The sequence below is a fragment of the Anopheles ziemanni genome, chromosome 3 (assembly GCF_943734765.1).
Source record: "Anopheles ziemanni chromosome 3, idAnoZiCoDA_A2_x.2, whole genome shotgun sequence".
NCBI lineage: Eukaryota > Metazoa > Arthropoda > Insecta > Diptera > Culicidae > Anopheles > Anopheles ziemanni.
The window spans coordinates 70964690-70980086 of record NC_080706.1 but is presented as its reverse complement, the minus strand read 5'-3'; the positions used below and the strand labels follow the sequence as shown (position 1 = coordinate 70980086).

The window sequence follows — 15397 nt, the reverse complement described above, 5'->3', positions numbered from 1 at the left end:
AGACGGCACCTCAGGAACTTTGTCGAAACAGAAGGCAGGAAAGGAACGCCTTAAAACATCGCTTTTTTCATCCTACCGGAAAAACAATTCGCAGTGAGTAACGGGCGATTGGATGGGGCAATCGAATTGTTATCTACTTAAGCTACGGTACTCTGGGATCTTAATGACGATAGAAATCTCAATGCTTTGTAGGAAAGTGCACGATTTTTGGGGGAGTGGGGCTAATGTCCAACGATGGATGTGACACTGGCGATGCGATTTGTTGTTCTCCTATTTAGCGACTAATTAATGAGCAATTCATTCATCCATAGGACTCCTTAATCCTGACTTTAACTTTCGCGAAACGTCGCTAGGACCATCGCGAATATTCCTAACAGTATTAGAATTCGGTTGACATGCACTGTGCAGGCCGCGCTGGTGTGCAATCGATCCGCCGGTGTCGGCTCGAAGAAACCATCGTTCTTGTCACGAAGCATTTCCGTTCGACTTCGAAGACTCTCGGTGGAGTCCTTGAACAGCACGTCGCTCCGACTGTCGAATGTGCCGTACACGTTGAACGCCTCCGCCTTCAGTCCGTTCTTGCGCCCGAACAGCTTATCGATGTCCTTCATGGCGTTGTAGATTTCCTTCTCGCGACGCGAGATCGTACCATTGTTGATCATTACGCTGCCCACCGACGTCCAGCCGAGATAGCAAAGTGCGTTGTGTTTGATCGGCTTGTTAAACGGACAGAAGACGGTCCAGTCTTGATGTTTGGTGGTGTTAGAGCTCTTGAGTGCCTTGAACGTTTCGTAACTCACGAATGCTACGTCTCCTGCGCCATCCTGGAGGCACCGCATGGCACCATCGTCCCCGTCGTACACTGCAGAACAGCGACTCGTTGACTTCCAGTTGCACGAGTTGTCCGAGAAGAAGTTTTGTACGTCTCCAATCGAGTGGTTCCGAAGTGCTGCCACCACGGCCAAGTGGGCCGCACCCTCGTACTGCGGGAAGCATGCCTTCCGGTTGCGGAGATCTATGGATAGAGCAATACATCAATGCAAGTCTCAGCCACACAGAACACAATCTTTCGTCTTACCGTAGCCTGATCGTAGACTCGCGCTACGGGCGACGACGGCCACTATCAGATACTTGTGTAACGCGTTCGACGAATACTCGTACAGTATCGGCCGCAGTCCGTAGTCCCGTTGGGCACGCATGGCATTGTCCTGATCGACGATCACCACGTCCGCGTCCTTCGAGTGCACCTTAGCCAAGCACTGGTCCAAGCTCTCCGTCCGGATGCACTGCAGACCCGGCTCTACACCGTACACGCTGGCCGCCTCCTGCAACCAGGAGCACTTGGACAACTCCAGCAGCGATTTGGTGCAGAACACGATCGATCTCGGGGGATTGCAGCCAGGGTTGCTGTACGCCTGCTGGAACCCAACCGCCTGATCCAGATAGTCGTCCACCGGGATGACGGTATCGAGTGTCGTCACATTCACGTGATAGGTCTCCAGAACCATCAGCAGCGCGTTCTGCCAACTATTGACGTCGTCATGCGTTAAATGCGCCACCAGGTCCTGCACCTCCTTGGCAACATTTCTACAAGTACAAGAAGGCTATTATTAGTCACTCATAAAATGTCAAAACTCCAAGGTTTGGTCCATTTTGTTTCACAACTTTTGGTTATGCATGGTAGAATAATTTTTCAATATTCAAATGCTTATTGTTTACTTCGGTATAATGCTTGAAGATTATAATTGGTTGACTTACGACTTGGCGGCGATGGCAGGCCACGGTTTGGCGACCCAGACGCACGGTTTCCTGGTGTCGAGTGGCTGCAGGTGCCCGTCGGGGCACAGGAAACTGTACTCGGACGGATTGGCTTCGGCCTGCAGTCCCGCGAACCCAAAGTGACCCTGCACATCGTCCAACCGGGCCCAGGCGACCTCGCCGGCACCACTCGTCAAACAGTACAGTGGCCCCCGGCGGCCCCAGTGTTTGTCACCGATGGCACACTGGTAAGAATTGTAGCAGAGCTGGCACAGGGACGGATATTTTTTCTCTGCGAAAGGGAAAGTAGGAAAACAGAGTTAGAGAGGCGAGGGTCATGGTTATCCTCACGTTGCTGGGCATACTTAGACGACGATCCTCGGTCGGATCCGGTACCCATGGTCCGGCGCGACAGGATGGGCCAAAGAAGGAGGCGACGGATTTAATCCTCGATTCGACCGGTGAAAGTTCTTCCTCGCACTCCCGCGGAGTAAGCCTCGTTTCGAAGTACTGGAAATGAAACGGCCATTACTCCCTCGCTAAAAACGGGTTTCCTTGCCATTCCACTCGGTATCATACTTACATCAGCCAACACTTCCGTCCAATGGTTCTTGAGACCGTGCCCCGGATGGCAGAATTTGCTCCCCCGAAGTTCCCGGGCCGTGTTGATCTCGGCTTCATTGTCCACCACCACCACTATTTGGTACTCGAAGTGCTCTGCAAAACCGGAACCGAAGGACGAAAACGATTAAATCGCGCCACAAAGCGGGTAATGACAGGCGAACCGGTGTAGAAGAGAGGACAAAAGATTAACGGATATCTGAGCTGAACTTGAAACCGAGCCGTACCATTGTGGAAGCGAAGCTCGCTGGTAACCAGTATGTCCACGCCGGACCAGCGGGCCGCGAGGAAGTCCTCCGGGGAGAAGGCGGCAAAGTCGGCGGTGCCCTTATGTATCTTGCGTAGGCAGTCCAGCCGGTCCAGCCCGAACACGCAGCGCACGTTGGAGTTTCTCTCTAGCGTCGGGCAGTTCTGGGCGCCCTTCTTGTAGTTGCCACTGCCTTCCACGATACAAACGCGCACTGTTCGAAGGAGTGGTTCAGATTGAAGAAAAACAAAGGGTAAAAATTGTGCAAAGAGGGATTCGATTACGTTCTGTTTGGATTCGCTTGACAACAGTGTTAATTAACGTATTGCGATTTGCTGGAATTTGTTTCGCCACTGTCTCTCCGTCTTCCTCTGTGACAATTTTTCTCAAATGTGTCAAATTTTGTCTTCAAATTGTATTTTTGCTACTATGCCGAACCGACGTATTGCGTTAATCGCGAAAAACATATTGTTGGAAATAGTAATCCTATCTTCGAGAAGCAAATGAAACTTATGAATGCAAATATGCAATGCATGATATCGTTTGGTTTCATCTTCCATTACAAGCTTCTGCCAACATTTTTCCTTGCCAAAGGATGTGCATGCTAAATTATATTGAAGATAAGAACTATCGGCTTTTAACATAATATCAAATAAATAACATTGATTTTGAGCAAACTAAAGTTTGTAAAAAATAATGAAATCTTAGGTAGTGTAGCAGAGATATTTTCAAATACTTCTGAATCTTTTCCTAAAACATTATATAACATCACTTCTGAGTGTTTTCTTCATCAGCTATAATTATCCAAAACTTTACAGAAATTCTTATGATGTTTGCTTATATTTTATATGTTTTCATAGATTCTTCTCTCATGAGAGAATTAAATTAAATTCTTCAAAGTTTTGGTCCGGAGTAGAAATGCTACGGAAACACATTTAAAACAAATGTGTTGTTTACATTATATTCTGTGGGATTTTGAGCTTCTTGAATTACAAAAATATCAAAAAGTTTTATATAAGAAAATCATGCTCTAGGTCCACGTGATAATTCATTTGTTGTTTAAAAATTAAAATCTGTATTTAAGAAACGTTGCCAATATCTGCCTTGAGTCGATTGTCAGAAGATTTCGAGCGTCTGGAATTGACTTCAAACCGTTTTGTTTTTCAAAATGCGCGCGACTTAGGTCTTTTTTGAAACTAAATCTGTTTAAAACTGTTCAAATTGATGACGAACATAAGCCACGGCCTTTACCCGTCCATGTCGTCGTCTTACATAGTTTCTTGGCCTGTCCAACCAAGCGTACGGGTAAATATGTACCACCTTTATCTACGTGTCGTCGACGTAAAGACGCACCCGGTGTTTCCCCGAGCCTTTGAATTGCGCATTCGCATTGTCGCTGATGCGAACGGATAAACCGGCTTGAAATGTACCGGCAGTACACACGCAGGCCACAGTCATCGCCCTTTCTCCCCAACCGCCGTCATCGTGCTGATTGAGGTCTAGGAGCCAGGTATACATGTTTCGAGTTCAGGTTGCTCGGAAATCGACCGACATAACGACGTGACCTTCTCGCACCGGCAGTAGGGTAAACGTAACGCGAGTTGGGCACGTTGTCGTAGGTGGGATGTTTTGATTTGCGGTTCTCAACGCACGCTCCACGGATCGGAACGAATGAAATGCATGCGAGTGGAATTTCTAACGAGCTGCCCCCTGATTAGTATTCGTCGAAACTCTTCCTGCTTTTATGTGCCTTAGACTTCTGGTTGCGCTTTACACTCAATCAATGCATTTTTGATTAGGTTCTCATTAGTAGCTTCGCCGCTGGTTGCGAAATTTATAATAAGTAACAAAATTATGACATGACAATGAAACTCTACGCAAAACGAAATAATTGGCGAGATTGTATTTTAATTTACATCCTGATACAAATGGCTGGTTGGTTCCATTCAAGGAGGGAACGCCGAGGACACTCTCACCGAAATAAATTATGCAATGCATTACCGAACGAATGCCACAAAACTGTCGGCAAGTTTGCATGTACGGTACAAAAATGTGGCACGAAAAATAAAGAAGGAAAACGATATTATTTCTTCGAAAAGTGAAAGGATACCCCCATTTTACGCCACATAACCGTGCACCGGTTCGTCCGAGGCGGTCCAACTTAAACAGCAGATAAACCCGCTAACATTGGCCTCGTTGATATGTCAGGACTCGATGGACGACCTTGAGCCAGAGGCAGTGTGAGAGCAGGACAACAACAGTCATTTTTAGCACGTTTTAATGGACGATTCCTCATCCGATCCCGGTTGGGGAAAGTGACCGATTGTGAAATGGTTATTCGAGAAGAAAAGACACACCGAAGCGAATCGCGAGCGCGGGGAACAATGTTTTATTTTCGAAAGGGAAATCAGCACTTTGGGTTTCGTATGGAACGCACCTCGCGCGATGTTTGTCAAGCGCGATCGGAGATCGTATTGAAATCTGTTTTTTTTTCTTTTATTCTTTCACCATTCATCAGACTTTAATTACGCACCCTGCGGCAGTGGTTATATAAGTGAATAAAGAAGAACTGTACACGGACGATGACGGTATTACATTTTCCCACAAGCAAGCTGGACAAATTACACTCTTCGAATGACAGTGCAAAGCGTTTAGCGAAACGTTTCCCAGTAGGCGAAAAACGGGTTCGTCGCTTGCTTTGCCATTGAAATCACTTGTTCTATTGCTGCACTGAATACGCGCAGCAACCAGTTTGAACAAAAAACAGCACTTGCATAGAACACACACACACTCTAGCACACAAATGAGCTGTATTTCGCATACTTTTTTGGGGGTTTTGCACTGCTTGCAGTGAAAACATAAACCGCGAAATGTTGGCGCAACTTACACTGCTTCGACGTCTGCGATTTGGCATCGATCGGCGTAAAGGAGCGGGAGTATTGCAGGAATAGAAACACAACGAGCAGCCATCGGAACACTCCCCCAACAGCCGTTGGGCTTTGTATTGGGAACTGCATTTTAAAATGTCCCGAAACTGGCTGCTGTTTTATACACTAAATCACTGGCACAATTTTTAATGAGAACGTTTCGGGTGAACGTAGGGAAGAACACGGAAGGTTTTTTCAATGGCACGAGCGAACTTTCTACACCCTTACACACATTACAGACACACCATTTCGTAACGCGTCGCGAAACAATTCGCAATCGATTGCGAGTCCGAGGAACAGAAGGAGCGAGGCTCAGACACAATATACGCACTGTTGTGTGTCTGTGGCGGCGAACCATCCACACTGCTAGCCGTTCGCAGGTGATCTGACGGGTCGAACCTGATCGTAGTATGCGCGTAGCGCGGGTTTGGTGGCTCAAACGCTGCGTACGAACCCCACATTACCTCACCGCGGGTTGTCGGAGACGCGGTCAGGTTTTGAGCATGCCAACACGACGGGCTAGAGAAGGGCGGAGGAACAGGTTGGAAGGGTAGGAAACCGCCGAAACAATCACGCACACCATCTCCGCGCAGACGGAGGAGATTAGTCCTAGACACAACCAAGCCTCACCTGTGGCATCCGATGAAAACAAACGCCACACAAGCCGGCCAGTGTGCACCCTTTTCTTGTCTGTTGTCGCTGGATTGTTTCATCTTTAGGAAACTCCGTCTGTGGAAATTCCTAAACATTTCGGTTCACCCCACCGGCTCCTAAACATGTATCATCATGGTGGCATCTAACTCATTCGCGATTGGATTTGGGTGCGACGGATAGTATCTCTCAAAGAAAACAAAGAGAAGAAGTCCTGAGAAGAGGTGACAAAAAAAATCAGCAACCTTCAGAAGAAGACCGCGCATCGTGCATTGGATTCGGGGTTCCGCTTGTTTTATGCAACCAACGCTAACAACGGATCGACGAGACACAAGATCTCCGGAGACGAAAATTGGAGCCCATCCAAGCAGCCTCTGAACCAGTGGTTGCCAAACTTTTAACCAAAAACGAGTCAAAGAGATTTGTAGAACTATATTATTGATACAACAAAACTGATGTGATGTCCAAAGGACAGTCTTTTTCCTTACCAATGACTAAAGGATACTAATATAAAATAGTTGCACTAGAGTTTGGCGACCACTGATCTAACACACACCGAAACCCCAAAATCCAAAGCTAAACCCGTTCCCTCCACGGCTGAGCGGTTCCCATGCTAATTAATGCATTTGCCGTATCGTATCTATGGCGCAGTGTGCGGCTTGAATGGCAGTCTCATGCTTTATCTCACTGCTGTAGATGCGATCATCTACATAAATTTAAAAGATGCGATATATTGATTTTATCTATAAGCTAGAAGTAACTACCAGCAGTAGAAAAACGCATGATACAGTGTATGTATTTTGATGTACGTAGTATTGCGAAGCATTTAACCACTAGCGATCATAGTCTCTTATCACGTACATTTTAGTGGGATTTTTCATCCTTCTGGCCTTTCCACATCTGTCTTTTTTTTGTGTGAAACACTGGCAAACGTGCTAATGCAAAACAAACAACTCAAAAGCACGCTCGGCGATAGTGCGAGAAAAACGAGCGGGGGTCGGATGGTGATCGACGATCGCGGTTTACACAGCGATCTTTCCACTGAGTCACTGCGCCGACTCTGCGGGTTGACCGTTTGGCCATGAAATTACCAGTTCTTCACTTCTGCGGTCTCTCTCCTTTCTGATACCAGCTGAGTGGGATTGGGGATGGTGTTTCGGTACAGTACGTTCCGAGTTTTTCGCTGGTGGTCAGTTTTAGGGAAACAAAATATCTCTATAAATCTATAATAGACCTTGCGATCGTTTCAGTTTTATTAAATTAGTTTTTTTATTTTAGTTATTATTATTTAGTACTGTCGCGCGCTCATTTCATGACTCTGTTATGGAAAAAGTTGTGAACTTGAGAAAATGAAAAAGGCAAGCATTCGTCATTACAAGAACTAAATAAATGAAGAGTTTTATGCAATGACAGAAGATTCAAACATTCATTCTTCAAGCAAATTCTAAGCTGCACTTTGATGTTTTCTAAGTATTTTATTCTCAACTCATTTAAATGAGTTTTTAATACTATAACATATTTTATCAAATAAAAATCATTTTTTTTACTTTTAGTTTATTATATCGTGTGATTGAAAACCCAAAACAATATAGAAGCCAGTTCAGTTCATAACTTGCTCAAGCTATGGAATCTTTAATAAAAAATATTTTAAAAATATGGCAGCTGAAGTGAAAACTATAGTTTTATTGCTATGCCAGAAAACAGCACTCAAGGATAAAGCCTATGTTTGCAAATAACTGTATATCACGCAGCTGCCGGAATGGGACTGATTTCTGCGTTGGACTATTCAATCTGACCAGACCATGCTGAACCGCATTGACACCGTTCCTTGATCCGTCGTTTCCATTGAACCTGCCGAGTGCTCGTACAAATAACGCGTCGAGAAAATGGTCGCGACGGGCGAAAGTAACCGCAAAGTGCACCTGGCCGTTAGAAATTCGGCACTCGCGAGCTGTCTGGCTGACGTAAAGGAGGATGGATTTAATGTGACACGGCATCCTTCGTGACGTGTATAGCGAGTTTTCCCCCCAAAACGCCCTAGATTGGATCGCGCGATGAAAATTCAATCGACGGCGGTTTTATTTTGCCGAATCAATTTCACGCTTCTCTCGTCGGTTCGGTAACTTTATGGACCAAATCGCCCCTTTGGCCAAAAATGACACACCGAGCAAATACCAATAAACCGATTACGCCATCGTGAAAATCGCGCGGCTACGATGGGGTGGTGGGTGGTTTCCGTCCATAGTTTTACCACGCGTTTGTGCTTTTCTCCGGGGAAATCGAAAGCAATCACTTTGAAATAATGAACGCCGGTTGAACGATGTGGTCAACGATAGTCAACAAATACTATAAATAACAACAGGTAATATTGTCTCAGACTGTTCTATCATCCAATGGGAAAATTAGTTGATGTAGGTTAATATAAAATGTATGAATTTTTTTTTATATTTTGTTTTAATCATTTAACAACATTTATATGCAAGAGATGGTGCTAATATATGGCTAAACCATAACGCATATCGAACATTGAAGAAAAAAAAAGTTGTATCTGATACAATTACCTTTGAAGTCAAACAATTTTTGTTTATTATTTTCTTTCCTATAGCCTTTTTTACCATAAGCAATTGATTTAAATAAATTGTTAATACCTAATCTTCTTATTGATCTCTATACGCCTAGATGTCGTTTGGCCCACGGAAACCGGTCACTGGTCCACCACGTGCCACCCGTCCCACCATCGCCAAAAAGGTGGTCAGTAAAGCTTCAGTGACGCGGGATGTTGCAAAACCAAACCGACAACCGGCGACCAAACCGAAGGCACCACCGCCGGCAGTTGCTCCACCGACCAAAAAGCCTCCAACGTTGGCCGTACCGAAGCCACCAAGCGTCCCGAAACCGCCGTCACCGGAACCAGTGTATGACTACGAGTCGGATTTTGAATCTGATGAGAGTGTCCCGAGTGCAGAAAGCTCCAGCTCGGAACAGGAACCCGTAGACAACACAGAGTCTGAAAACTCCACCTCGGACGGAGGGGATGACGAAAACGATGACAACGATGATAAGCTAGAAGAAGTGGAAAGTGAAGGACATTCCAGGACGAAGTTTGAGGAGGTCGAAGAAAAGCCTCCTCAAGTAAAGTACGAACAGCCGGCCCAGAAGAGTAACCCACGAAATGCTCGGAGTGTAGATATTTTAAGCAAAATATCACTGAACGATGTGACGGTGGATTTGTACAAGTTCGATCCCGAGGAGTACGCCGAGTTGCGGACACACTTTGGCGTCACCACGACGATCGCACACGGCAAGCACGTTCAAACCGATTGCAGTTTGGTATCGACGGCTCAACAGACATCCAGAATTGTGACTCACGATCGTTACACTTCTATGCACGGAGGTCTTCGCAGTTTGCAGGCGGATAATAATGAATCGGAGAGCATCGGGAACGTGGAAAACGACGAGGATGATGTGCAGAATTATAGCAGTTTGCAAAATATTGAACGAATGTTTACAACTTTGAACGGAGCCTTGGAGCGAAGGTTTTCCAAAGATACCGCAATGCTCGACCAGGTGGTGGTTGGCGGACGTAAGAGTATCCCCAATCAGCAGCGAATCGTTCTTGAGCTGGTGAGAAAATCCGCACCAATCTTCGAAGCATTACTGGAGGCCAAACGATCTAAACCTCGCCGTACAGACGTGACGCGGAATGGTGAAGGTACACGACTGGAAGAAGGACGCAAGCAGGATGGCAAAATGTCGACGAATGTGATACGATCATTCGATACGGGCAAAATGTGGCCCGAGTATGAGGTGAAGTTGGTGCATGCGAACCAAACACCAGAACCGGACCAGTATGTGATTGAGTTTTGGGCAAGAGGAACCTACTCTCGGCCGATGTATCGCTTCTGCTCGTGGTCTCCGGTGCAATGTGTGGACTACGAATGCCGCAAGCGGATGATGGTTTTCGGAGGAAGCAGCGACGGGTAAGGAACGACACAAGGTTAAGATTCAACAGGCAAGTGAACTTCATATTTAATGTTTATCAAATTTTTAGAACCCTTCAAATGTGGCTTGGAGATGCCGGTCGGTGCTATAACGAAACTTTACCACCCCATCAAATCGTAGCCCCAAACGTGGGACGAAAACACAAGCTGTCTTGTTGGGAAGTGGTGACGCTTAAAGTACTTCCGGTGCCGGTCACCAAAGATGGCTCTATGGAGAGTGGAAATGAAAATGTCCTTAATCAGGTATGTTTTGAACACTCCGTGGATTAGAGTGAATCTTTTATTTTCATTTTTTTTTTATCCTGGAAAATAGGTGTTCGGGTTGTTTTCGACCGGTATCATCGTTGTTTGGCTCGTGCAAATGGACGCAAGAAATGTGCCATCCGTAACCAACACACTGAATGTCACGTTGGGACAACCGAACGTTTCGCTAGTGCAGTCGAAAGTGATTGACCTGAACTCACGTATCGGAAATCGTTTGACTTACGACGCGCTTCGTTCGTTTGGCAATCTGCTTCTGCATGATCATCACCAGATGGTGTTGTCCAGCGATCGTTCGGTGATAAGGCTAAGCCATTTTGTGGAATCGGAGTACGATCCGGCGCTACTGATTCAACCAGACCCTGGTTAGTGTTTTTGAACATATGCACATGTATAACAAAGCTATGAAGTAATGAAAATTTTATATACCTTCTTGAACAGCCCACTCGATCGTGACCCTCAAAAGAATGGCACATACGACCGACACACTGTTCGCGCTGTACTCTAACAAAACCGTCCACGTACTGAAGCTCAACACCTCGCCGGAAGGTGCTGAAAGTGCACACCATCACCACCGGAAACATGATAATCAGCCCAATCTGATGCTAAGCGTTTGTACGAACAAATCCTGTACCATCCAAAGTATCGTGCACGAGGAGGCAAAACGATACGGCACGGGCAACAGCGCTAGTGGAGGCCGGGCCGACGGTGGAACTATAGCTCCGAGGTCGACCGACTTGGAGCAAAACGGCCACGTGGAATTGGCGACGAGGCCTCGTTTTCATCATGGGCAGCAGATTTTATTTTTTGGTTCGTGTCATCCGGACAGTTTATTGACGGAACAGAACTTCAACGAAAAAGCATCGATAGGATTTTAGCGATCTACGTGACTTTAATATTTTTTTTCGATGTGACTTTAATATCACTTGATAATCGAGACAAGTTGTGGCTTGAAATAAAACCGTTTTTTTCCATCCTGATAAAAAATTAGAAATATAATGTTATTTTAAGTATGTATAATTAAAATGAATGAAATGGAGTGATTTGATTAAAAGTAACGTTATTGCTGGTCGTTGGACTGCAAAATATATGTACATTGCCAAACGTAGTCTTTATTCTAGAACTGCTACCACTCCTGTACCAGACAAATGTTTGAAAGTAGATATTGGATGTGATTTTTCCGTACACGTGGTAATTCGTTCAAGTGCGTTTAGGAGTTGGTATCGAGAGCAACGAGTTTCATAATAACAAACACAATCCGTTATCAATTTTCTTAATTGTCAATTTAAGCTGTAGTATCACCACCAGTTCATAATTTACCAAAAAGACCAACAACGTAAACTGTTGAATTATGAAATTTATAAATACGCCAGCAATTCATAGTGGTAATAAATAAAGGTTACCCTGTGTGCTGTGACACAAAGCGTTTGCATAATTGCAAAGGTAAACTTCAAGGAACTGCTTTCCTTATCTTATCGCACGCTTGAGATTTTTTTTTTGATAATTCTCAACAACACCACGTGTCGCAAGCTCGATGATTCCCGCCAAAAATTCCATCTGCTTGACTAAAACCGTAATGTCAAAATCAAGGTTAGTTGATAAATAGGTAAGTTCATCCCGAACAAATCGCTTTGGTTGTATACAAAAAGCGAATGGAATTTTGTCAATTAGGGTCCCATCATGTGCTCTAAAATTATTGTTGATTTAGGCAATAAGAAGACAATTCATGAATTCTTATTTCATGTTCTATACGGCTGCCAGGAGTAAAACCTAACCTGCTCATGAACTCATCGTGGTCGGAATTTGTTTATCGATGTTTGACATTTTCGATGTCAAAATGCTGTAGATTCGCCCACCTTGTTCAGTACCACCTATCTTGCTGCTGTGACTGGCGGTTCACAACAGTTGTGTGAACCACCGCCTTGATGGCCGTTTTGATTCCGTCCCGCAACAGACACAGTGTGCCGTGTAATTCGGTCTGGCGCAGACGACGAGAATGGTAAGCGATAGCAAGCACAAACTCATCAGCGAGTTCTTCATACCGGACGAGCTCAAGGACGACATTGCATACTGCCAGCGATCGTTACGGGACTACGTGAAAGTGCATCAGGTGGGTTTCCCGTTGTGGGCTGTGCGTACGTGCGCGCGTGTGTGACAGCAGGTGCGACCTGCTTTTGGTGGTGGAAAACATGGTCCCCCGTGATGCGATTTTCCCGTCTTATCATGCCATTTCTTGTCTTTTTACTGACCTCTGTCCATCCTCTAGCACTTCGCGCTGCAATGCAAAAGTTTATCTGGAGCGCAGGTAAGTCATCATAGGATGTAGAACAAAGCAGCAGGCTACATTTTCTTAGAACCATATTCATGTTTCGCGATCATTCTATTCGTGTTCACGTAGCAAACGCAGGTGCAAGGGTTTCTGCGCGAGTTAGAGGATGAGATGTTGGCCATCGGCAAGGACCAAAGCGAGCTGGTTCAGGACCTCACGAAGCGACTGAGGCTCTTCCAGCGAAAGACGGCCACTGAGCGGTCCATCGAGCTGGAGGATGACTTTGCAAACGGGTACGTCGCGTGGGTACTGTCAACACACTGCGAGCTACAGGGCGCCCAATCGTACGTGCCCCGTGCCGTTTCGGAACGGTTGAATGAATCGCAGCTCTATCAGAAGTATCGACTGGTGGACGTCGGACGTAACGTGTCGGTCCTGCCGGACAAGCGGCTTCGAAAGAGGCCTGTATTGCAGACGTCACTGTTGAAACCACTAGCAGAGCGGACCATGGATCCAGGAACGCAGCTCCATCCGAAGCCTTTCCTCACCCCTCCGAGCTCACAAGCAACACTACCTCCACTGGCGCCACCAGCCGTTGTAAAGGTACCACCAGCCAGCACCACCGCCAGTAAGCGAAAGGTACCACCCGAGCAGCCTATACATGCGAAGATGCTTCGGTCACGTACGTGCACTGTGAAGCAGGAAGAAACTCCCATAAAGCAGGAGCCAATCGAACAAGGGCACGAGCCGGCAAATGATTCTGAAGAGTCTTCCCCTAACTCGTCGAACGGGGGAATGTCAGACTCAGCGGCCGTCAAACGTGGTCGGTGCAATCTGCGACAAGCGTTGAGTAAGGTAACCAAGAGTAACCACCAGGTCAGTCCGCCTACTTCGACTAGCAAATCAACCACAAATCGCTGCAACCGACCGCAGCCGGGTGGAACACAGTCCAGTTCACCAAGCACCGGAAAGCGTAGCCCTTCGCTGCTATCGTCGTCGTCGGAGTCTTCGAATTCACGTGCCTCAACTCCTGGTACTTCTGCCAACGGCAACAGTGGAGCAGGTGTTCGCAAACAGCCAGATGCCGCGTCGGATGACTCATCCAATGAACACTTGCCGCCGTTGATCGAGGAAGACCATCCCACACTGCCATGCACCATCGACGAGATGGACCAGTATGACTTTCTGAAGCCCTTCGGGTTGTACACGATCACCGACAGCAATCTGCTGAAGGGGCGCAAAAATGAACGGAAGCGACGCAGCTGCTACAGTACCGAGCGAAAGGACTACCACTACGGCAAGCTGGACTACTTCGAGCAGCAGCATCTGTATATTATGCCGAAGCGCCGCCAGGGTGCGAACAAGCGGCTCCTGTACAGTGCAACGTCTGCTGAAAAAGCGAACAAAAACAGAAAACCCTGGTCCAATGGTGTATCCGCTCTACCACCGCCGCCACCGCCACTACCTCCATTCTTGGTATCGACGTCGATGGTTGCCGCTGAACAATCTCTCTGTGAAACCGTTGCCACCGAAGCGCTGAAAAAAACGGTCGATAATGCGCTGGACGAACCGAAAACCACAGTATGCTATGTGTGTACTAAAATTAGTAAGTATCACATCTAGTAGTCAAGTACTGTTTTCCTGTTATTACGTAGAGTGATCATGTTATGTACGTGTGTATAACACCACTCTACATTTGTTGACTCCCTTTGCTTAAAACAAGCATTTTGTTACAATTCTTCTTTCTAAACCATTGATGTACTTAGGGTAATTGACTAAATTAATTTGATTCGAAATTACATTGATTGTTTTCAATCACTACTATTTTGCGCAATTGATGCTTTCACTTCTTTATCACTTTCATCGTAATTATTCAACATGCAACGTAAGATGTTCTTTATCACTTTCATCGTAATTATTCAACAATTACTTTGTTAAATCTTTTAAATTATTTGAAATTTTTATTTGTCGTTTCTCGTTAATACTGAACAAAAATAAATTTAAAGTTTTCAACAAAATATGAATAATTGTGGCAATGAAAAATCTAAACGTTAAAGGATATAAATACACACGAAAAGTATATTTTTAAACCTTATCTACCAACTTGACAGAGGATGGTAAATTTCTTTTTATTATATGATAATTGTTAAATTTAATTACGACTTCCTCATATGACAAAGGACATGTTTTTCTTATCTGTTTCGTATTTGTAACCATTTCTGTCTTCTCGTTTACTTCCGTAGGCTCCACCTCCGATGCTCTTAGTACTTGTTCAGAATGTTGCAATATGTATCACCTAAGCTGCCACGTGGATGATGAAGAGGATCGAGTAAATAATAGGAAAGATACAGTGGAAGATTCTAAATCATCCCTCTCGGACAAAGGCCTCAATAAGGATGATGAAAACGTCGAAGGCGGAAATGGAAATCAAAATCATTCGGCTGTGCAGCTGTTATCGAAACGCGACAACTTGTGCCCGAATTGCTTTGCCTTAGCGAAAGGTAACAACCATAAGACATGAGACTTTTCCTGTTGTTGATTGTTAGCTAATAGTTCGTTATGTGTCCACCTCCCCGCGCCGTGTGGAGGATGTTCTGTTGTAGAGAATGAACAAATAAAAATAACCCCAAAATCCCAGCACCATCCCTCCCTGCCCTCCGTT

The 15397-nt window shown here is 45.5% G+C and overlaps 3 protein-coding genes across 3 annotated transcripts; 2 read left to right on the top strand and 1 right to left on the bottom strand.

Moving 5' to 3' along the window:
- Nucleotides 1–329: 329 nt before the first annotated feature.
- Nucleotides 330–5643, bottom strand: LOC131285401 (transferrin). Its single transcript, XM_058314257.1, has 7 exons — nucleotides 5514–5643; nucleotides 2607–2840; nucleotides 2342–2475; nucleotides 2124–2268; nucleotides 1759–2050; nucleotides 1079–1587; nucleotides 330–1015 (listed from the first exon to the last, which is right to left on the bottom strand). Exons 1-7 carry the CDS (start codon nucleotides 5641–5643, stop codon nucleotides 330–332), a joined length of 2130 nt encoding a protein of 709 aa, XP_058170240.1.
- Nucleotides 5644–8883: 3240 nt separating this feature from the next.
- On the top strand, nucleotides 8884–11344 carry LOC131285400 (uncharacterized). Its single transcript, XM_058314256.1, has 4 exons — nucleotides 8884–10184; nucleotides 10256–10448; nucleotides 10519–10831; nucleotides 10908–11344. The coding sequence occupies exons 1-4, from the start codon at nucleotides 8884–8886 to the stop codon at nucleotides 11342–11344; spliced, it is 2244 nt and encodes a 747-aa protein (XP_058170239.1).
- A 1035-nt stretch (nucleotides 11345–12379) lies between these two features.
- LOC131285399 (uncharacterized) lies at nucleotides 12380–15256 on the top strand. Its single transcript, XM_058314254.1, has 4 exons — nucleotides 12380–12576; nucleotides 12733–12771; nucleotides 12865–14341; nucleotides 14979–15256. The coding sequence occupies exons 1-4, from the start codon at nucleotides 12463–12465 to the stop codon at nucleotides 15254–15256; spliced, it is 1908 nt and encodes a 635-aa protein (XP_058170237.1). The 5' UTR covers nucleotides 12380–12462.
- The last annotated feature ends 141 nt before the right edge of the window (nucleotides 15257–15397 follow it).